The sequence below is a fragment of the Anas acuta genome, chromosome 7 (genome assembly GCF_963932015.1).
Source record: "Anas acuta chromosome 7, bAnaAcu1.1, whole genome shotgun sequence".
Taxonomy (NCBI): Eukaryota; Metazoa; Chordata; class Aves; order Anseriformes; family Anatidae; genus Anas; species Anas acuta.
The window spans coordinates 30,415,940-30,438,947 of NC_088985.1; the positions used below are offsets into that span (position 1 = coordinate 30,415,940).

A 23,008-nucleotide genomic window follows, 5' to 3' on the forward strand; every position below is an offset into this window, starting at 1 on the left:
CAGAGGGAGAGTGTAAGAGAGTTGATGCAAGTATTTTTTTTTTTTTTCTTTTCCCTGTATTTCAAAAAGGAGAGACAACAAATAGCATAACAAAGTACATGTTTTAATAAGATAGAAAAAGAGGGAATACAAATAGTAAATTTACATCCCTTCAGATGCTGAGAACTCCTGGTTCAGGCAGCATTGGATGATCTCTGGATGCATTTTCCTTGGCATGCTGCACAGATCCTGCCCATGGAGAGGTTCCTTCTGCCTCCCATACTGTGTGCACCTGCTCATGCTTACATGCAGGCTCCACAAGACAGTTGACCAGGCATGGCTTGCCTTAGATCACTAACTCCTTAAGTACAGTGACTTTTGCAACACACCCAATGCAGAAAGTACAATATATATGATAGTATATCAAAAGACTTCACTGTGGTGTAATTCATTTTTTAATTATGCCTATTTTATCATTTCATCTTGGCTAGCCATTTGCCATTTTGCCCTTAAGATTCATGAAGGTCACTTCTAAAATTGACAGGAAATTAATAATTATTGGTGTTTGAATATTTGTTTACATTGATTTACATTTACATTACATTACATTATTTGAATATATGTTTACATTGCAAAAATGTTGCATACCTAACAATTCTCGTATTAAGCATTCTTTTGTGTGTTTGTTTGAGTAGTGAAACCTGTGGTTGATTTTCATGGATTTTTTGTATTCTCTGGTGGTTGTTTTGTTTTGTTTTCTGTAATGTAAATAGAAAGATTGTGTGATGCTGGAAATCTTTGGGCTTGTCATGTTATTAGAAAGGTTGCTGAGTGGTGAAGGGAAGCTGTATGGAAATATAATAATTTTCTATAGACATTTTCAAGAAAAAAAAAAAGTCCCGTTCTGGGAGCAAATTAAGCTTCTTTCAGAGCCTGGGACAAGTTAGAACAAGGGAGTGTTGTGGTCAGCAAGTGCTCATAGCAGAGATTGTTTTTTGGTCTGTGATGTTAATGTCCCACGATGGCATATTGCTACAGGTGGTCGGATACTGTTCTTCCGTGTAATACATTATTTAGTGATATGATCAGCAAGCAGCAAGATAAGATTTTTTTCCCCCTTTTTTCAGACTCTGAATACACAGTTGTTTATGTGATTTTTTTGGTATTCTGGTGTAAAAAACAAACAAACAAACAAAAACAACAATACATATTCTGAATACTGCTTGTCTTGTAATATTCTACTTGTGCCTTTGAAGCAACTTGGAGGGGTAAAAAATAACTTCCTTTTATAGTAATCTCTATCATATCATTATAATTCGTTACATGACACACTGTTGTCTTTGTGTAATAGGTAAGATGGAAAATTCATGCATACAATGAAAGAAAAATATATTCTTTTAAAATCTTCATTAAAGAAAATCTTTTTCCCTTAATTATTTCTTTCAAAATTGCCAACCTAATACTTTCAGACAAATATTCAAATATTTTTATGAGGCTAGTCTGTTTAAAGAATTTAGTATTTTGTAATCTTTCAAAAAAGTTCATCAGGCAGATCCCATGCTATTACTTGAGATAGTTCTATCATCTCCTTTGTAAGTGCATGCAAGAGAGATTTCAGCATCAGCCCTTCTTTCCAAATTCTGTAGAAAGGAATGTAGGTTTCTTGTGGACAAGACCACATGTTTTGTCCTACAATTAAAGCATATGCCTTTTTGGTTTCTTGGAGTTTAGGGTAAAGGTTTTTTTCTATGCCAAAATAATGGTGGTGAATTTCTGTGTAGCTTACCCAGCAAGGAGGTCTCTCTCTCTCACCAATGTGAGAATAGGAATGGGCAAGGACAGAGTCCAGAACATTGTCTTTTTTTTTTTTCTGATTTTTTTTTTTTGTGTGTGTGTTCTGTTTTCATTTTTTAGTGCAATTTTTTTTCTTTCTTTTTTTTTTTTTTTTTTTTTTCTGTTTATGTGTTGGGTCTGTTATTTTCTTTTTGATATTGTAACAAAGATTCAAGGAGGTTCTCGACCTGTTTTTAAGTAACAGTTAGTATGGTAACAAACACCAGTTAGAAAACTATTGTAGAGAGCAACAGAAAGGCAAATATTATTCTACAGTTTGCAACTGGTTAGCTGATATGACATCTAAGTGAGAAAGTTTTTTAATATTACTCACAAATAACATAACAAAAAAACAACAAAAATATCCTCGCAATTCGAGTTTCTCTAAGAGAGCAAAGTAATGAAAAAGTAGTCCAAGCTATTAACTGAGCCAGATTTCCTGTGGGAAAATATTTCTATGAAATTTAATAGGCAGTGATAAGTTTTCTCTTTGTTTTATGAACCATTCTGTATATTTAATAGAAAATTATAATCTTGCTGGAGATTTCTGTGAAATAACCAAGAAAGCCAAGAGCAGGGTAATCATTTTGTATTAACGTATGTGTTGTTTTTAGTGAAATGTTATGTAACTCAGTATGATCACTATGTTATTCTGTAGGATATTCTGTGTCTCCGAATACAGCCATGTATCTTTATAAGAAAGATGTTTTTCCATTTCTTTTTATGTATATGTTTTGCAGCAGCACCAACCTGGACACAGTACACTGTGCCTAAATTTCGCCTGGTGCCCTGTGCCTAGTCAATGACAAGAAGCAACTGCCTCTGAAATTCAGAGAGGCTGAGTAGCTGAGACACCTCTGTGCTTATGGTGCTACATACCCAGCTGCAATTTCTGGCCTCAGAAACAGTTGCCATGGACTAGTTACAGCCACCTAGCTTAGGCCTAGCCTCTCTAGAGCAGTCTGCATAGCTTTGGAGCATGTCTAGGTCCTCTGTAGTGCTGTGAAAATGTAGTCATTATTTAATGCTTATGGGTATTTTGAATGAATATTATGAGCATGTGTGGAAGGTGTCATTGTGCAAAGCCTGCTTTGGTAGTGTTTCAGGACTGTGTAAGTTAGAAAGAGATGTATTTGGGAACAGTTTCTGAAGTGAACAATCTCTGACTCAGCTGTCTTCTCGGAGAAAGCCAGTGGAAAGATCAAAACCAGCCAGGGGATGAGCAATCCCCTGAGGCAGTACAGATAATTAGAGATCCCACGCTCAGCATCCCTGCCTGGCTCCCCTTTATTCATTAGTGGAGACATACCACCTGAGCTGAGTCCTACACTAGGCACCCATTTTAAGCATAACTGCAATGCCTTATTCAAGAGCCAAGTCACTCCGTGTTTCTTTTGAAAGGAGAGAGAGGTGGTTCCAGAAAGTAGCACACCCTGATTAAGTGCTATATCAAATACCTGTATTTCCTTGTGCTTGCACTGCTAGTAATCAAAGTCATGATATTTGGAATAAATATTTTAGCTGCATTTGTGTTAAAACTATGCTGTGTTTAATGGGAATGTTTGGTTTTGTCTTTTTCCCCCTGCAGCTGTGACTCTGAAAATAGGTATCTTGGAAATCCGCTTAGGGGAACATGTTACTGTGAGTACTTATATTTTTAATGTTTAGTGCTTAAATGCTGTTTACACATTGTGTGACAATTTCATTACCTCTGAAAAAATAAATATTTTTCTTGGGATTTTTTGAAGTTAGGGCATGTTGATAGTTTGAAAAGTAAAATGTCCCACTGGGCTTTTCTGGTTATTACTTTGTCCAAGAGAAAGCAAATTAAAGTATACAGAAAGTTGAATCCTTACTCCTAGGTTAGAAGCAGTGAACAAGCATTATATTTCTGTACATGAACAAAATGAACATATAATTGTGTCATTGTTTAAAAGACAGAATTTGTGATGGGAAAATGCAAATAGGCAAAGCAGAGCATTTCCTAGGGACAATGCGAATGGCTTAGCTGGTATGCCTCCCAGGGACATGACGCACAGCTGTTCTCCAGAGGATCATAAAATGGTAGAGCATGTGTGTTGTCTCCATGTTCTTTTAGTTGTAGAAGAGATGCCTCAGGCAAATTAACTTTTGAAGCATTACATTTCTGATAGTCTTAATGAAAGACCTGAAGGGATGGGAATGCTTATTACCCATGTGCAGAAATCCCTTCGAGAGCTGTGCCAATTTTGCTGTGCCAATATCAATGTTAAATAAGTATTTTAATCATCATTAAAAAAATATGTGTTGCTGGAGAACACTGTTTTATCTCTTGTGACTTTTGCACATACTGGCTGAATGTTAGACGACTGGATCAATTTATATATTATTTCTTAACACCATCTCTACCTCCAACCTAATTTTGCATAAAGATTTATCTCTGAATATACGTGTAGCATCCCTTTAGAAAGTTTTCTTTTAGAATCTTTTTAAGGCATCATTTGCCTAATAATTTTTTTTTAAAACGACTACTTCTATCTACCTTAAATGGTTTGCATCTACCAGATATGTTTTACAGAACAAAATTGAAGTATACATTATTACAGATGTTGGCATATCCCTAGGTCTTACGCATTCCTCTTGTCAGTTATTTAAAATTTTTGCTTTTTTTTTAATCACAGACAAGTTCAAGTGTAACACTTCTAAATGGAAGTTCACTTCATTTCAAAATATTTTATTTCCTATGTAGTGCCTTCGTTATTGACAGTTTACATAAAGTAGACCTAATTGAAAATTCTCCTAAAACTGTTTTGAAGGTGTTGTTAATAATAATAATAATAAAAGTAAATCCACTTGTTGTTTGTCTCCATAATACATTTTTATTACTTCAAACAGAAATTTCAGTATTTATGGGATTAAATATATTTTTTATAAATTGTATAAATTTGAAGATGGGTAATAAGCACATGAGCAGTTTGTACAATGAAGAGAGTGCTATTGAGACTATTTTAGATGTGTGCATCAACATTTGTTTAGTGTTTTAAAAATAAATGCTATTAAATTTAAGAGATGGAAAAGAAATGACAGTAATGAGATTTGTAGACCTCAGGCACCTCCAAGAAAAACCTTATTTTTGCTATCATGTTGCAGGTTGGGTCTATAAATCATATCGGAGACAAATTGTACTATATTCAAGATAGCCTTTCACCTTTAGCTCACTACCATTATTTTTCTTCTGTCAGATTTCAAAATATTTTTAAGATCCTGTTGTTCTGGAATGATAAATCTTCTAATACTTTCAGTTATTTAAAATTTAATGTATAAACTTCTTTCAGGGTTATTTTATCTGGAGGTAAGAAGGAGCCTGAAGTAATTTAAAATAATGGAATTCTGTTTCTTACATTTAGTGGTTAATGCATCATAATGGGAAATAATTGTTTAATTTATGGATAACTGACTGACCTAGGATTTCAGTGACAATTGCTTATTGGCACCATACGTTACCTGCTAAATCACGTATTAAATACATATGTGTCATAAAGTGGTGCTTTGATTTCATATATGTAGAAGTATTTTAAGGTATGACTTTACCATGGACTGTAATTTGTGTAAGAAAGTGTTTTGCTTTTGTAGAAGATACTCATTTGGATGATATTTTTCTAAGCTTATTTCACTTCTCTGTAGGAATTTTCTATTTTAAATACCTCTACTGCCCTTTTTCTTCTCCTTGAAGTGAAGAACATTCTTATTTTCTACATTATAGGAATACTTGTTGCTCAGGAGGAAGGAAAATACTGAAGAAAAACAAATTAACAGAAAATAGTGTAATCTTATTAGCAGCATAAACTTATGAGAAATGAAACTTCTAGACAAATTTGTTTCTACCATTTAGTATCAAGATCAGTGAATGGTACTGAAATAGGAATACAGCTAAGAATTTGCTGTAGTGGTTGGGATCTTCAGGAAAGTTTTTAGTCACATGCTTAAGTTTCACAGTCTTCAAAGTGGCTATGTTTTATGTGCTTAAATTTTACTTTACTGACTTGTGAAAATGCTATCCTGAATTTGAATGTTTTTCTGAGTCCAAACCTCAGAATTCAATCCTGAGTGTATGGCTAACTTTTTTATGTTATGGGATGACCTCAGTTTCTCTTAAAAGCAGGATTGAGAACACTTGTTCCCTTAGAGAAACTTCCTGCAACTTGTGATATTGTGAATACCTACTGCCCTGTACGTAATTCAGCTGCTTCCATCTTTTGCTCTCTGTCTACTTTGCCTGGCTCTTGTGTAGTTCTCTCTTCCCTCTTGCCTGTCATTGCTGTCTTCAAGCCTAGGAAGGGGAATGTGACTGGTATTAACCTAGTATTACTACCAGTAGGCTGTTTAACTTAGTAAGTAAAGTCTGAACTTAATAGTTAGCCAGTTGGATAGCACAGATTGTTTTAATTCCTTTCTTATTTGTTTCTTCCTAATAATGATGTAGGAGAGCAAGCAAAATATTACTGCTGTACATAGACAATGCTGAGATTGTAGAAGTTATCTGAGCACCAATGAGAACAAAGGAAAATTTACAGACAGATCTAGCATTTTCAAAAAGAACAAGATTTATGTAGAAATGAGATTTAGATAGCATGTTGAAGCACTGTAGAGGCTTAGTCTAAATACAAATACTAAACAAAAAGATAAACAGAGCAGCAAAGTCACCAAATCCTATGGGTGACAGGAGCAGCTTATTAAACATCAGATTTCATTCTAATATGGCATTTCAAAACTTGGCAACACTGGACCTAAGTAGTTTTCCTACTTCGTTTGAATTATCAAAACTTAATGAAAGTAGAGTAGGACATCCATAACAGGCAGAACCTTCAATGCTTATCCAGACTGTGTGAAAATTGCAGTCCATTGCTTCTATTAAAATTAATTTAATTCTTCATGACTTCTCTGCATGACTGAAAAAACACAGCAGAGAAAACAAATGCTCAGAGTATGAGGATGAGAACAAACTTCACCCATAGATACAAGAATTAGAAAAGTGCTGAATGTATAATATAATGTATGAGTAGCTAGATGTCTATTCTATTACCATGTTGTCAGTAGTGGCCAAATACGAATGTCTGGGGACACTCACTATACTTTTATTTGCTATACTCTTATATCGAATGGGCAACCATATAGTGATCTCTACATCCTGCAATTTGCAGCTCAGGAAGTTCATAAGAGGAAGGATTTCCCAGGCCAGGAATGTTTGGTATACTGTTGTTTAGAAATATCAGAGAAAACCTTATCAAGGATTTCTTATAAATAATAAAAAGGAGAATATAAATACAAAAGAAAGAGTTTCATGAATTTAAAAGCCACAGTTCTGTTTTCCTTTGTGAATATTCTTGTAGGTTGAGAACAGGTCTGCTTCTGTATTGTGCCTCTGTGTTTCTAGGAGGGAGGCTCTGTATCTCCAGGCCTTTCTATTAGAAGCCAATCTTTCTGTGCATGATCACAAGCTGATTCAATCCATATAAATGAATGCTGAGTGGAGGCCAGAGATGGTTGTTCAGCTGACTTATGCATGTACACAAACCATAAATATAATATTTTGTCATGATGGATATGTATTTGTTGTTGTTGTTGTTCTTTGGTATCTGAGCTAGTGTGATGTATAACAGTGACACCTAGATAGCAAAGTGTGCATCCAAATTGGTGGATTAGTTCTTCACATGTCAGCATTAGAAATATGCTGCTGTCAGAACCAGTGCTTCTGGGTGCAAAGAAACATGCAGCAAAACCAGATGGTTTTAGACTGATTGTGAAGAATTCCTGGGATGAATGCCACTTTTCATGATTTTGACCTGGGTTGTATTCAGACACAATGCTTTAAATCATAAATGGATAAATAATTAAACCAGTGCTCCAGAGAAAATGAGAGTTTAACTACATAATTCATGATATGTTAGATAGACGGTGGATTATAGGCTTGCTAACAATCACTAGTTTTGAAAGGATATTATACTCTCCTGCATAAACCTCTTTCAGAAAACCATATTGCTATGGCTGAAAACTTTCCAAAACGTCTTTTATATGTACATTAGTTGGAGTGTCACAGTGCCAATGATACATTTGAAACAAAAACTACAACTGTTTCTGATACTACCCTGTGCACAGGCATAAAAGCTTACAACAAATCAGTACTGCGAGTGTAAATTGCATTATTCAGTGGCATGGTTGTTTGCCTGCATGGTTGTCAGAATTTCCAGATGTTACTTAACACTAGGTGTGCAGAAGCAATTCTTCTCTTCCTTTTGTCCATTCTGCTAAAGTTCTCCCCAGGAAGATTGTGAGCAGAAGCATTTTTTGTGGTTCAGGCAGTGCTACACTCCTGGAGCTGAGCTCCCAAGAGTTGTGTATGCCATTGACAATTCCTAGCTATCATTTGAGTAGCCAGCCAAGAAAAAGTAGTTGAAAAACATACATATATAATAAATTCTGGCTACTACTATCAGCAATGAAAAGTGGGAACTAGTAGCTTCTCCACTTGGTTCTGCAGATGGGTTGCTCTTTTGAAACAGGTAGCAGTGGTGGGTTACAGGGCAGGACACTTCATAGAGTATGAAACTCATACGTTCAGCAATATACAAGTGTTGTTGCCTTTCAGTAAAATAACAGTAACCTAACAATTCTGATGAATCTGTTGTTTCATCTCTGGGCTAGGCAGATATTTTGTGATTCTATAACTCTAAACTCAAAGAAAAAGCAGTAGAAACTTGCATTTTGCATTCAGAGCTGCATTATGTATCCAGAGTAATACCATAATGTCTACTGCACTGAAGAGCAGTTTTTAGCTTTTGAGATTAGAACATGACCTTTGAGAAAGAGAATCCAGTAATGAATAGAGGTCAGGAGGGGATGGGTCACTTATGAAGAAAATTTAAAAAAGCAGTGAGCTAAATAATTCACGGATTTCTGTAAAATTAAAACCCATTTATGGATCTCTCTCTCTCTCTCTCTTTTTTTTTTTTTTCTCCTCCCCCCCCCCCCCCCCCCAGTCTTTACCAGAATATTTGTCTTTGGAGATTTGTTGGGTTTAAAGCCTTTGAAAAAAGAGCAAGCAGTAATATCTATCCACAGAAGAGTCTGAAAAAATGTACAAATTTCAACTATTTACCTAACTTCATTGTGTTTTCCTCCACAGCTCTTTCTAATCTTCGTCTCAGCTCTGTGTTTTATGAAATGCCATTTGTGGAAGCCTTCACACAGTAGATCAGCCACCATTGCAAATATTCTGGGTTGAAGCATATAAAAAAGGAAGGCAGTAGGCCCATCTGCAGGAGCCTTAAGGTTCAGTTCTACTGCACATCCTTGGTACCACCGAGCTTTCCTTGTCAGCCTAGTGGAAGTGAAGGGAATAAATGGAAAGCCAGAGAAAACATTGTGGAGTTCTCACATGTTTATCACTAAAAAATCCAACGTAATAACTAGCAAGAAAACAATACTAATATATTTTTTAAAAATTCTTTGGATACTTTAATTATTACTACTTCATTTTAATTTTAAATTTAATTAATAATACAATTTCATTATATTTTACTTGAAGTACACTGTGGGAAAATATGATCATATGTGTGCTACTAAATATTTTGTAACAATTTTGGGGGGAGCAATCTGATTAATAGATTTAAGGCTTTACTGTGCAATTCCATGCTCTCAGCAATAAAATAATTAGAGTTTATAACACTATTCCTTGCTTCCTTGAGGTACATATAGAAAGGATAGCAATATGCAATTCTCTTGGTATACCAGCAACTTACCAAGATGAAGAATGATACTTTCATATCTGAAATTGGTGAGGAAGCATGAAGTGTGTATTCAGAGAAAGCTCTTAACATAAAATCTGGTATCTGTGCAGGGAGTTGAGGAAGAAGAAGGGAATTTTGCTTCTGGCTGTAGAACCTTGTAAGGATTCTATTGCAGTCCTGGAGCTGCAGTAGCCCCATTACTGCTGATACCTCAGAGCTTAAAAAAGGGTAAAATAAAGAAAGGTGCTGTTCCTTACCATTATTCGTACTCTTTTATGAAATACAATTTTAATTTTGAATCTTTTAAGTGACACTGTTATGCAAAGTGAGTGGTACCTGAAACAAAAATAAACTCTTGTTTCTTATATCCCTTATATGTCTTCTCATATCCAAAATGTCCATTCATTTAAAATTCATGTCACTTGATAACAAAAAAAAATGAAGACAAATTTTAATTAGTTTTTGATATCCGGACTTTGGAGTAAAAGTGCTGGCATTCCTTTAGAGGTGTTTGTATTTTTCCTTTCTGACTTTTTGCTTGTTTATTTTTTGTAATACTGCTAACAAGAAAGATGCTTTGATACACAGAACAGATTTTAAAAGTAATTTGCAGCATTTTACCTCTAATTACTTTTTAGAAACTTCAGTTTGATAATGTCTCACACCAAAAGGGTAGCATAACACATACTTATTTTTGCTGTCAATATAAATTTCAGGCTCAGTCATTACTATTTGAATATGCTTCTTTTTCTTTTTTTTTTTTTTTTTTTCTGATTTTATAATCAAAGTTCTAATATAGGACAATTTTCAACAGCAGCTATAAAATTATGTTATTTGTAATGTAATTTTAAAATAAGGAGGGGAGGAAACAAAACTGTTGAAAAAAATCTTTTTAAATACTATACCAAATTTTCTATGTGGTCAACCTGCTTTTCGATAATCCGGCATAATGAAAGGGTTGAAAACTTGAAAACTAGGTCGTCGTCTTCACAGAAGAGTTGATTGACAGCACAGACATAAGCAGCATCTGAAGAGAATTGTTCTAGGGGTAGGTGGGTGATAGATCTGGAATGACACTTAGCTCTGGTTGCTCTTAGTTTTTGAGTAGCTCTCACAGTCAATGAACACAATTATAAGATGGCTTTATGCTAGAGATACAAATAGGCCTGAGTAGCTGTTGAAACATGTAATGCAAGCTGTCAGCAAGAAGACAAAATGGGATTTTTAAGTAGTGTGTGTGTATATGCACATGCATGTATATGCATTCATGAACTTAGAGTATGATATCCTTTATTAAAAATTATAATAATAATAAAAAAATCCTGAAATAAAACATCTTCTAGAGATGGCCATAAAGCACTAGATGGCAGACTTGCTATACATAGAAAATGATTAAACTCAAGAACATTCCAAGGAGAGTGTTTTAGAAGATAAATAGCAAGTAGCACTTTTATTAAAACTGTTAACGGAGATTTTCCATGTATTTAAAAATTATGTTGAAACTTGAAGGGCAGAAACAATAAATTTTAGCTACTGAAAATGTGTATGTTTTAGTTGAATTGATATTACCAGCAGTTAGATTCTTCACTACTGATTTGTAGAATTCACGTTTCCTTTTAGGACAACATTAATTTAAACTAGCTACATATTGCTATTGTAAAACTGTCATGCTTGACTTAGAATAACTAGTTCCACTGATATACCTAGCACTGATTGACTTTGATACAGAATGAGCCAATTTTTATTATTTATAAATACAGTACCAATAACGCCTATCATTGTCTTTAAGAAGTTCCATTTAAAAATAAATCTTAGTATTTCAAGATTCTTACGGAACGTTTTCCTTCAACTCAGATGTTTCTGGGTAATTTGAGAAAAGATTCTCTCAACAAACCTACTGACTGAGAGCATATAAAGAGCAACACAACAGATAAAGAGTCTTTGCCCTGAGCTAGAATAACCACAAAAATTGTTTCCTTCTAGGGAATTAAGCCAATAACCAAACCAAAATACTTAAGCTCCTAATAAAGTATCAGGATCTCACCCCAGGCTCTGCATACTCATTTGCCAAATTCTAGGTTGGCTTGTATGGTTTTTTTTTTTTTTTTTTTTTTTTTGTCAGGCTAAAGAAACAGTTTTGTCACCAGTCATCTACAGACTTTACTGTGAATAGGTTAATCTTTTTTTTTTAATATATATGTTAAATATATAAATATATATATATATATATGTTGGGGATTTTATTTGTTTATCTGTTTCAGAAATCACACTGTTTTTAAAATAAGAATTATTTTCTTTCTCTGATAGCTTTAATGCAACAGTGCATTTACTAGCTGGCATCTCCTTGCATGTACTATTTATGTGACTTTTGAGAAAGTGGATCATTTTGCTGTAGTGACTACTTGTTTTGAAACACTATTTGTTTAGACTACCTTTAGTCAAATGAAGATGGCTACTACCCTGGATAAGCTATCTTTCTGAGTCCTAAGCAGAAACGAAAAATAGATAAACAGAAAGGTATGCAAATAAAATTCCATTTTAGACTTTATCACCTAATTGTCTGTTCCATTGGGTACTATAATATTTTAATATTATTATCTTGTAAATATAATAAGTACTATTGCAATTAATTAATATGTAATAGTGTGAAACATTATTGTTAATAACAATCTAAATTTTGAAAAGCTTGGTAGGACATCTGTGAGGGAAACTGGCTTGGAGAATTCATTCAGAAGAAACACTTTTCATCGTAGGAGACTCTAGCCCATGAATTAAACAGATTTTTGAATCAAAAGGAAACTGATGCAAAGATCTGTATATACACAATGTTTTACATAGTCTCTGTATTGACCTGGGATTCATAGGGATGGGTATTTTTGAATCCTTACGGTGTGCTGTGTTTGTATTTGTTTTTCCTAAGATGTCCACAAGGATGGGGATTGCCACTGCTCAAACACCTGGGAGGCCCCAAAGGTCTCCAAGCCTGGGAAGCAAATGGAATAGGAAAGGGTCCATCAGTGTTCCTTTAGTTTACCTTCTATCAGTGAAGGGAAAACTGGCTCTTTTACCTTTGTGATGGCTTTACAGTTGAATTGCTTCCATTGCTGACTTCCCAGGGAAAAGAGAATTCTTGATCAGAGGGACTTTGAGGTAAGATCTGTAGTAAAATCTTGAAGCAATCGAAATAGGAAGAAAAACAAAAAACAAAACCTGACTTCAACAGGAAAGGGGTTTATGGTTTGTAGAAAAATTTCTGTTAGTTCCTTTCGGAGTTCTTTGAAAGATGTGGTAACTTGTCTATGCCAGCTGAGTGTTTTTCACCACTGGCAAATACGAACTGTTCAGGATAGCTTAGTGTCTTTCATTATAACAGGCTGAGCACCTAATGAAACTGTCTTCTTATCACTAGGTATATTATTCAGATATCTTGAATCTTGAACCATCTAATCTTAGCACACACTTGTAAAAATCAAGAGAATATTCAGTAATGTTTTCTGCTTTAGAATTAGTAGTGTGAAGTCATTAAAGGGTATATGGGTGAAAGGCTTTGATCATGTAAATAGAGGGTCACTTCTGCTTCAAGACAACGGTAAAAACTTGGATTTTATAAATGTTAAGAATATTTATATTATGTTAAAATATGGACATTGTCAAGTTTGACTTTCTCTTTGACTGCCTAACTCAGCTCAATTTCAGCATATTATAAAGTAATCTGTGAGACCTTGTTATTAGTTTATTGTTACTTTTTCTTAGCTTGAATTGTAAATATTGTTTCAAAATATATACCAGAAATATAACCCATTGACAGCAAAATGTAATTTACTAGGCACTTGATATAAATGGTAATACTGACATAAAATGGAAGAGCAAACTGTATGAGGTCAAAATGCAGCAATACACATTAGCAAAATAGATACAATAGCAAACAAGACATTAAGGGAAAGTTGAAAAATGTCTCTGTCAAGGCATATGAAGATACACTGGTAGAAAAGTAATATGTACATATATTTGATTTGTCCTTTTGTATTTAATTTTATGAGTAAATGAATATGCTCTACTGCATTACCCCCTTGTAATGAGTATTGTGGCCATTAGAATAATTTTGGAGAAACAACAAGCTGTGAAAAATGTGAACAGAAAAATTTTTAAAGGCCAAAAATCACACTTTTTAATTTTTGTCAAGAAGTGATGATTTCAGAATTCTAGTCTTGAGTAGAAATGGATACCACTTACATAAAGTTTTATGAAAATAAGGCTAGACAGATTTTGAAGTGTTAGAACTTTAGGAATTAGGCCTTAGGAACAGCTAATGAAAGATAAGATGAAGAGAGGTCATTATTAAAATGAACAGTAGAATAAATAATGGAAAGAAAAAATTCATGTGAGGAAGAAGATGTAAAACTACATCATGCAAATATGTTACTTTGATCGTGATCATTGTAATGGATTGCTCAGCATGATAGGATCATGTAAGTGATATGCATGATCAGTGGTTTTCAAATAGCAAGAGCAGTCTGTCATAGTATTCATTATAGTTTGATGTTCATTTTTGCATGGTAATCCAGTTCCTAAAAAGTTAGTGTCTGATATCATTGAAAAAAATGGAAATCATTCTGTATTAAGCTACTCATCTGACAAAACAATAAATGAGAAAAGTTTTATTCCATTGGTTCATTTAGCTTAGCAATACTTTCTTTCCCTGGCCAAAAGGGTCATAAATTAATGAAAACACAGCTGTAGCCAGTTCCTGTTTTACAGTTTTACAGAAAAAAAATAGGGCTAAGAAAATACAGTATTACTTTTAATGTCTGACAGTTGTTTGAGGTAGAAATTGAGTATTGCAAGTTAGTTCAGAAAGGAGTTGGTGAGCCCTGCCTCAGTGGCCAAGGTTCCCTCTCTTTATTTCTTCTTGTTAGCCTGTACTCTCTAACAAGAGTTGAGGTATTTCTTCCTATTTGTTTTAAAGGGTGTGCAGACTGGATGATTGAGCTATGTAAATTCATTTATAAATGATTGAAATTTTAATATTCCATCAATGTTTTTTGCTGAATTGGCATTCAATTCCTTGCATGAGCCAAAAGCAGTAAGAATTTTATTATTTAAATCAGCAGATTTTACTTTAAGTATACCTGATCTTATTTTAAATGAAAAGGTGTTATCTTGCATCTTCTTTTCGAAGTTCTAATGCAAAAATATTTGGCTGTCCATTGTGCAAATGTAGTGCTTCAGCATAGCATTTTTTACAATACAAACACTCGTTGCAATTCATGACATTAAAATACAGGAGACTGGACACTGAGGTATACTACGTGCATTTCTGTTCAGTATAAACTAGTTTTGCTAACAGTGGTCTGGATTCATTTACTGTAAGGGATTTTAGTCTTCAGAACTAAAACGTTAAAATTGTTTGAGAAACAGCAAAGAATATCAGCAAAGTTGAAACATCTCAACTTCAATTTACATTGTGTGTTTTGTACAAATCATGTAGAGTTGAGCAATGTGGAGTACATTCTGACATTTAAGACTGTAGATTCAAGGCTTCTTAAGCAAAGTTCAGCTAGATAATGAGAAAAAGGGAGAAAAAAAAATTGAAAATGTTGAGATATTAAAGGTGTACCTACTTATCTGTGTATATTTATAGCCATTTTGCAAAGTACATGTTCTGTCTCCTTGTAATGCCTGATCAACCAGAGGTTACTTTTTAATTGCTGAGGTCTGTGTTGAATTATTGAAGAGCCAGGATAAAAACTATGCTAATAATCCAACTAGAAGTGATTGTATGAAAATATATACTGAAGTTGTATGAAAACTTGGGCATGTACATTTACAAAAGCATGCACAATTCTTTAACTATTTTTTGCATATTTGACATGCCTAAAGTAGTTTTATGGGCATTGATTCATTTTAAAATAAAAGTACCTTTCTTTATTTCTAAAAGGAAACGAAGTACCGTGTTTATAGGGATTATATAATACACTGAACATATTAAGAGCAAGATTTAAAATAACTTTGACAAGAAACATCCTTATTTGGCAATAAAAAAATGAACTTAAAAAATAATTTAATTATATATTTCCATGGATGTTCCATATCAGTTGCTAGAAGAGCAAATCAGAGATCTTTTCAATATGTGTAAGCTATGTATCTAAAGAAAAAATAGAATTAAGTTAGAGAGTATTTATGCAAATATTTTGCAAAGTATTTTTTCACATTAATTATAACATTAATACAAATGTTTTAAAGCATCCAAAGCATCTAGATCACAAAGAAAATTTAAGATAGAAATAAGCTGGAATGTCTTCCATATTTTAATGAGATAAATTTTCTTGGTTTTCTTTTTGTACTTTGCTCTCTCCCATTTTTATAACACTCCAAGAATATTGCAAGAATTAAGATATAAAAAAGATTGCCCCTTGTGACAAAACAAAACATCATTTATGGAGCAGAGCAGTCCTTACTATCAAGTAATATTTATATTTTTGACTAGACATAATACACGTGGCATGAGCTTTAAAATATGCCATAATTAGAGAAATCACGAACTTTTCTCTAAATCTGTTTTGGTAAAGAACTGACAATTGATGCACTTACTTTTCTTTGTTGTTACTTATTTTTCTAATACGTTGTTCATAGTTCATTCTAGTTCATTGCTTTTCCAAACTCTGTTGACCATGGTGCTGTGCAGAACTTGTAAAGGGTCTACAGCTGTTTCTAGAACATCCATCAGTTGTAATCTTTTCAGTTAAGACTTTGGTGAAGGATCTGTGGAAAAATTGAGATCTGGCTGTGGTCTATGGTTTAAAAAAATTTGGATCATCTTTAAAGTCTATGGTCATCTTTAAAGTCTTGGTTTAAAGAAACCAAGGTAATTATAACTGTTCCTCAGCTTTTAGATCTCAGTAAAAAGTCTTCCCTTGCTTACCAGAACATTTACATACCTACATAATTACTTCTAAAGCAATTACATTTTAAAACCTATGTCCAGACTTAATTAGCCTTCTAGGTCTTTCTAGAGTCAGTAGAGAATCAAGGATTACTAATCCTCCCTGTTGAGAATATCTGTTTTAGAAAAACATCCATTGTCTTCAGAAAGTTTTAGTTAAGGTAGAGTGAGCCTAGACTATTAGCAACATTTAATTGAATAAAGTTTTAACACAGGTCAGATTGTTCTGTATCTGGTCCTCCGTTAGGATCAAAATTGACAGCTTACTATTCCTTTCCAAAAACTATTGTAGGAGAAATGATTCGTGTTTAAAATAATATTTAGTTACCCAATTTGTTGGTTATGACAATAGTTCCTATGTCTTTTTGTAAGCGTTTTAGCCTAGTTCATCTTTTTAAAGTGCATTAAAAGAAACACAGATTTGTTGTTGCTGTATGTTTTTTAAAACTTTGAACTTCTGTGAAATTCATTCTCACACAATCTCTGTACATGGAAAGAGGCATATAAATAGTAATTGCTAGAGGTTTATAAAACTTATGTCACTCTCATTATGTATAGAAAAAATGCAAATTTTGCTATTTCATAGTGAAGACTTCACAGTAAATGACTTTTTGTTTTGTCACAATGGACAAGCAATGTCGGACACCAACATATTTTAATATAACAATGAAAATGAGGCAGTGGATGACTGTTCAATACAGATGATGGAATGAATCAGACAGCTGCTCTGAAAGTTCAAAACAATTATCCTGACTGAAAATAGGTCTGGTGGTAACCCCCTAACTTTGATGTAATACAAGTGGAACTTATTTTGGTCACAAATGAACTTGATTTATAGCATTTGATAATGGAACTTGGTTTCCAAAGCAACATTTTTGCTGACAAAGATGAATATAAATAGAACTGTTCTCAACAAACTCTCAGTGAAAATAGAGAGCAGTCACTTTGGAAGAGTAGGAGAGAGGCAAACAGTTTGAACAATGAAAAGGTTATACTCTAACTTCTAGAATCACCATGAATAGAGAGATCCCAAAATTGAAAATGTGGGTAGACTGACTGTGATGTTGCAGTCATGGCAGGTGGGGGAGTGTTCAAACTCTAACTTTAAAGGTGGTTTCAAGAAGTAAAAAATAGAACAGTAGTATTTGTAATTGCCTGGTTGCCTTCCACTGTAAAGGAAATATTGAAATAATGTTACAGGTGGGAATGTATGGTTGAAATATGATTTCTTAACTGTGATCTTAAAAGTTTTTATTATTATGTACATAGGTATGAGTAGGCCAGACGTTTATTTAGTGAACGAAGAGGTTTCACATATTTTTGTTACCCATCCTTTGCTAGTAAACATTTTGATTTTGTTTCATGGCTACCACTCGTACAGGTGTATCATCTCTCACTGCAAATTTAGTGACTATCTATCCACCATAATTTCACATTGTCTATAGGCATTCCCTCTGAACTAAGGTCACTCTGGCAGCTTTTGGTGTCCCATACCATGCTTTTCAGCACACTTTAATTGTGATTATAAGTTATCAAGAAAAAGTATGGAAAATCACTTCAGTCATTGATTAGGTGAAGATCAAATGATCCTCAGCATTTATAGAACATGACTTTTTGTCACAATGGAGAAGCAATGTTGAACTTCAACATTTTAATGTAACAGTGAAAATGAGGCAGTGGATGACAGATAAGGTCAATTGAATGAATCAGACAGTTGCATTGAAAGGAAATAGGCTTTGTTATTTGTGGGTCTGGTAGCATACTCTATGGCTGTGTGTTATGTACTGCAGGACTTTTGACTTAGAACTTATGCGAAACTTCAATTTTTGGGGTCAAAATACTGAAGATAGAAAGTTACAAGAATGTGCTGAGTTGTATATATTTTGCTCCCTTGCTGGGAGCTCAGGTTCGTTTTTTCCTCCCTGCTGGCAGAAGTGAACTGGGATGCTTTACTGGAAGGACCTCGGGAAAGGGTCCTCAACTCAAAAGAAAAGCAAATTTCTAGAATTTATTCCACCCTGATTCTTAAAGTTACTTAATAAAATTCCCTTACTGAAATATGATACATAGGCACTGGATGCCAGTAAAGCAGAATTGGCATGATTGTTTTTGATTTTTTATTTTTTTTTTAGTAAGGCAGTATTATACATTTTTTAATATCATAGCTATATACTCTTTCCCTCTACAATACACGGAGTGGAACTGTTTGTGAGGTAGAAATAAGTGATCATGTAGATGAATGTGTATGTTCCTTTCCTGTTATGTTGCAAAACTTGAGAGAATCACAGTGAATGATGGAAGGAGCTGCAAAATAAGAATGATCATATGTAGTATTATATAATTTGAAATATTATGAAAAATTAAACTCTAAGTGTTTTGGATTGGCAACTCACAATTAATAGATGTTTTTGTCCTTGGTCTCTTTTGTTTCATTTCCTGCCCTATAAAATGGGACTAATAGTGGCTGCTCATCTCACAGTAATGTTATAACAAATTCATTAACTTTTCTGAAGAACTTTGAAAATGATAGTGATGAATACTATAGAAAGCCACATTAGAAATTAATTCGGTCTTTAGAAGAGGGTTTGTGTAGTGTGTAGTAAATGAGGCATGGGTCTAGCACTGAGTACTGAGCATAGAACAAAGTGCTGAATAGCTGCCCATTAAGTGAGCGCTCACCCAAAAATAATTTACAGGCAACCTTGATTGTAGTGGTTCATTTTACAGTCTTGATATTCCTCTTTAACATACCTTTTTGTACATAACTTTACCACTAAGTTACATTACACATATCCATTTTCTTAAAGAATATCATAATTATATATTCTTATAGTGTTTTAGTGGCACTCAGAAATAGTGAAGTAAAACTTCACTAAAATCTCTAAATGTTTCTGTCCAGCCTTTTTTCTTTTGGAAACAATCTGGCATTTTAGAAAACACAGTTTTCTTTTAATACAAAAGCTTGAGTATCAGAATAGGTCTATTCCCTGTTGAATGTGAGCATAAAACTCCCATATTAAGCCATATTAGCCATGTTGAATGTTACGGCTGTCAGAAAGAGAACATTGTCTTGAAAATTAACAGCAATATTAGGATTAAACTATTGCTTTGAAATTTTATTTTCTCATTTAATGGAATGACTTTCTTTGCCTAATTATTGTTGTGTTCTTACATGTGCTCATTAGTGACATTTTGAATTGATTTAGTAACATCTTTTGACCATGAAATTGGTAAATTGTTTTGAAAAATTCAAAATAGAGGTAAGAAAAGGCTCAATAACCGTAAGACCTTGTTATATTTGACCGTTGATGTCAGGATTGTATTGTGGTCTTAGCTCCCAACATTCTTTTTCTATTTCATCTATTTAATCTTCATCTATTCATGGATTTTTTAATACAAAATGAAGGAGTGGGCTTGGGAACAGAAATTAGACTGTAGGACTCCCCTCTGCCTGCTGAGTGCCTGCATCATTTGACTTACTCTTACCTCTTTCCATGTGCGTGCACACTGAATCCTTTTTCCCTGGAGGTTTGAGTCCTGCTGCTGCTCCTCCTTTGCCTACACTAAGATGACAGTGGCACACAACCTGCTAGGAAAAATGGGAAGAGCTGGTTTTAATACTACCAACAAGAAGGGAGCATGCAACATGTTGAGATCTTTGAAGAGGAGGCTGTGCTGCAGCAACGTGGTGGCTGAACTCTGCAGTAGCTGAGCTTCATAGCTGAGTACAGGGCTGGCTGCTTGAGAACCTTTGACTCAAGCTTGTAGATTCAAACTACAGCATGTGGTGGTGGGATGTGGGCTTGATGCATATGTGTAGGAGATTTCTAGGTCCTCAAGAACATTTTCATCAGGAATATTTCCTGAATATTTAGACATTGAAGTTCAGGGGAGTTATTGGTTATACCCTAGTATGTGGCTGTTTAAATTCTTTCTGCCTGGCACTTGAGTCGCCTGTAACTTGTATCAGATTTGAGGTGAAGGTCTGGACTGCAGACCAAACATGCCAGGCATTTTACAGTCATTTTACAGCTCGAAGTGGTGGGATTACTTTTGTTATGTGGTAATGTCTCAGTGACTTTCTCTCACCCATTGGTGTGGGGAAATTCTGAACATACATTAAAAAAAAAAAAAGGCAACAACAATTATTTATTTTTATTTCAAAAATATTAAGTGGGAAAATGTAATGATGAAGAATGATGGCAAAAAAAATAAAAAAAATAAAGGTTGGATATTAACATTGTACTGAAACAATCTAAAACTAAAATGAAACAGTCTACTGTATAGTATTTCCAAAAGACTGGAGCTGTGTAGAAAAAACAGGTTACTGTTAGAAAGCTGATGTGGTTCAGGTAAATTCTTTTTGTTCCCTTTTTAAAAATAAAAGAATGCAACAGTTATTCTGTAATGTCATTAACATTTTTCCATAGTTCTGAGGAGAATCTATGCAGTGGTCAACATAGTTAACTACTTGCTCTCTTTAGAAAATCATTATAGCTAATTAACACTTTGTGAATTAAAAACGTGCTGAGAATTAAATCTAGATTGAAGAAATGTGTCTTGAACAAAGGTGGGATTCATCCTCTAGATTTTTAAAAAAATATTTCTGTTTAAATCATTAAGTGTAAATCCATATGGAAAAAAATGTGAAAATGAAGATATCCTAAGAAAAACTAATAAATGTAACTTCATTTTTTCTTATGGAAAAATGAAACCACAATCAAAACAAAACAGTGTATCAATTGTACTTCTGGAGAGTCAAGCATTTTCTTCTATAATTAACTGAAATCATTCTATTAACTTAAATGTTTAAGTTCTGAAACTTAATAGTCATTGATAATATTTTGAATTCTATCTCTTACAGAAATGTTGGTTGCATTTGTTTATTTTATTTTCAGTGCTCATCAGATTTTGAAAAGACTTGGAACTTTGTTGTTTGTATAGATCAGACAGCTGAAAATTATAATATTGTTTTTATCAGGTGTTGCTAATATAGCAGGTGATTGTGTTTACTATTTGTATTCTGCTTTTGTTTTCATCCTGTGCTACAATGTAAATGCAGTGAAATTTCTTAATTTCTGTATAGCTGTGAAAGATTTATTTCCTGATTGAATCAATCTGTTATATGTGAGTGTGTCTTTATAAACAGAAACACTTATGAAAAGTCTCATGTTTATTTAAAGGGTAAAAATACTTATGGTCCGCTTGATCAAAGTTTACAGGAGAAAGAAAAATATATGGAGTACAATCTAAGGCTTCTCTAAATTTCTGACATTAAATACGTGGAACTATATGTCAACAATATGTACTGAATGTACTTTACATAGCTATTTAAGTGTGCTATAAACAGCTATTATCCATTTAGCTATTTGTACATTTAACTATTCAGAACAAGTCATACTTATACAATTACATTTCACTTTAAATTTTGTATATATTTACAAGATAAGCTGTCTAGACTGAATGGCACTATGAATTGGGAAACGGTGTGATGTACTGAGTAACTGCTTAGTTTGTTTATGTGCTTTTACACTGCATTAACATAGATTATTTATTGGGGTTTATGTTCAGGATGGAGTTTGACAGTGCAAAGGAAAGTTGTTTGTTCTGCCTGTTGTCTGGAGAAGGTGAAACCTAGAGGAGAGGGAGGAATTAGAATAAGATGCAGATGCAATAGGTAGAGGAATGACTTCTTTACAGTCCCTTTTAATTTCTAGTCTCACTTTGAATTTCCTCTTAAATTAGTTCTTCCAATTTCTACTCTAATAAAATCTAGCTTTAGAGCCATACAGGTACGTGGGATGTTCGATTGAAGGAATAGATCCAGGCAAATCTTGCTCAAAGTTTTCACTAACCAGAAGAATCCTTACTATGAAAATAAACCTTTTTCCAAGCTGTGAGGAAAAAGAAACTTCTTTAGCATACTTTTGCAGTCCTCAGAAAGATGTAAAGGAGTCTTTTCGTAGTATCATCTCTTTAATTTGCACTGTTGAGTCATGTAACTGCAATAGGCAGTGCTCTTTGTCATGTTCAAGTCTTGTACATTCCAGGTATCTTCCTTGAATTTGAATCATCTGTGAAGAGATACATAGTTCTACTTTGCAAGCATCCACTTTGTGTTCAAGATAGGTTTGATGATTTGTTGCCCTCTACTGCAGGTCTCTGTGAAATAAAAACTTCATAATTTGTGTTCATTAGTACTCAGAAATGTGCTTTCTGAATAGTGGAAATCTCTTCCCACTTTATAAGGCTGGCTTGCCATAAGTGAAAGGTGCTGTGGCTCCTTTGAAGGTCTGTGTATCTACTCTCAGAAGTCTTTTTGAGAATCGCAAGTGTTGTCTGTGTAGTGTAATGGAGATAACGGCTACTGCATGGGATATATAACTGTCTCTGCTACTTACTAGTAATGGAGTGGTTGCTAATTGATAGCTCCATAAAATTTTTTGGGACATGTTGAGTGTAAAAGATGCTATGCATAACCAACTCT

The 23,008-nt window shown here is 33.9% G+C and overlaps 1 protein-coding gene across 14 annotated transcripts in view; it reads left to right on the top strand.

Annotated features, from left to right (window-relative positions):
• ATRNL1 (attractin like 1) overlaps positions 1-23,008 on the top strand; it is a 487,687-nt gene that overhangs the window by 179,379 nt on the left and 285,300 nt on the right. For all 14 annotated transcript variants that reach the window (XM_068688793.1, XM_068688795.1, XM_068688794.1 and 11 more), the window contains exon 21: positions 3,401-3,453. In XM_068688793.1, the coding sequence (XP_068544894.1) occupies positions 3,401-3,453 (53 nt within the window). The remainder of the gene's footprint in view (positions 1-3,400; positions 3,454-23,008) is intronic.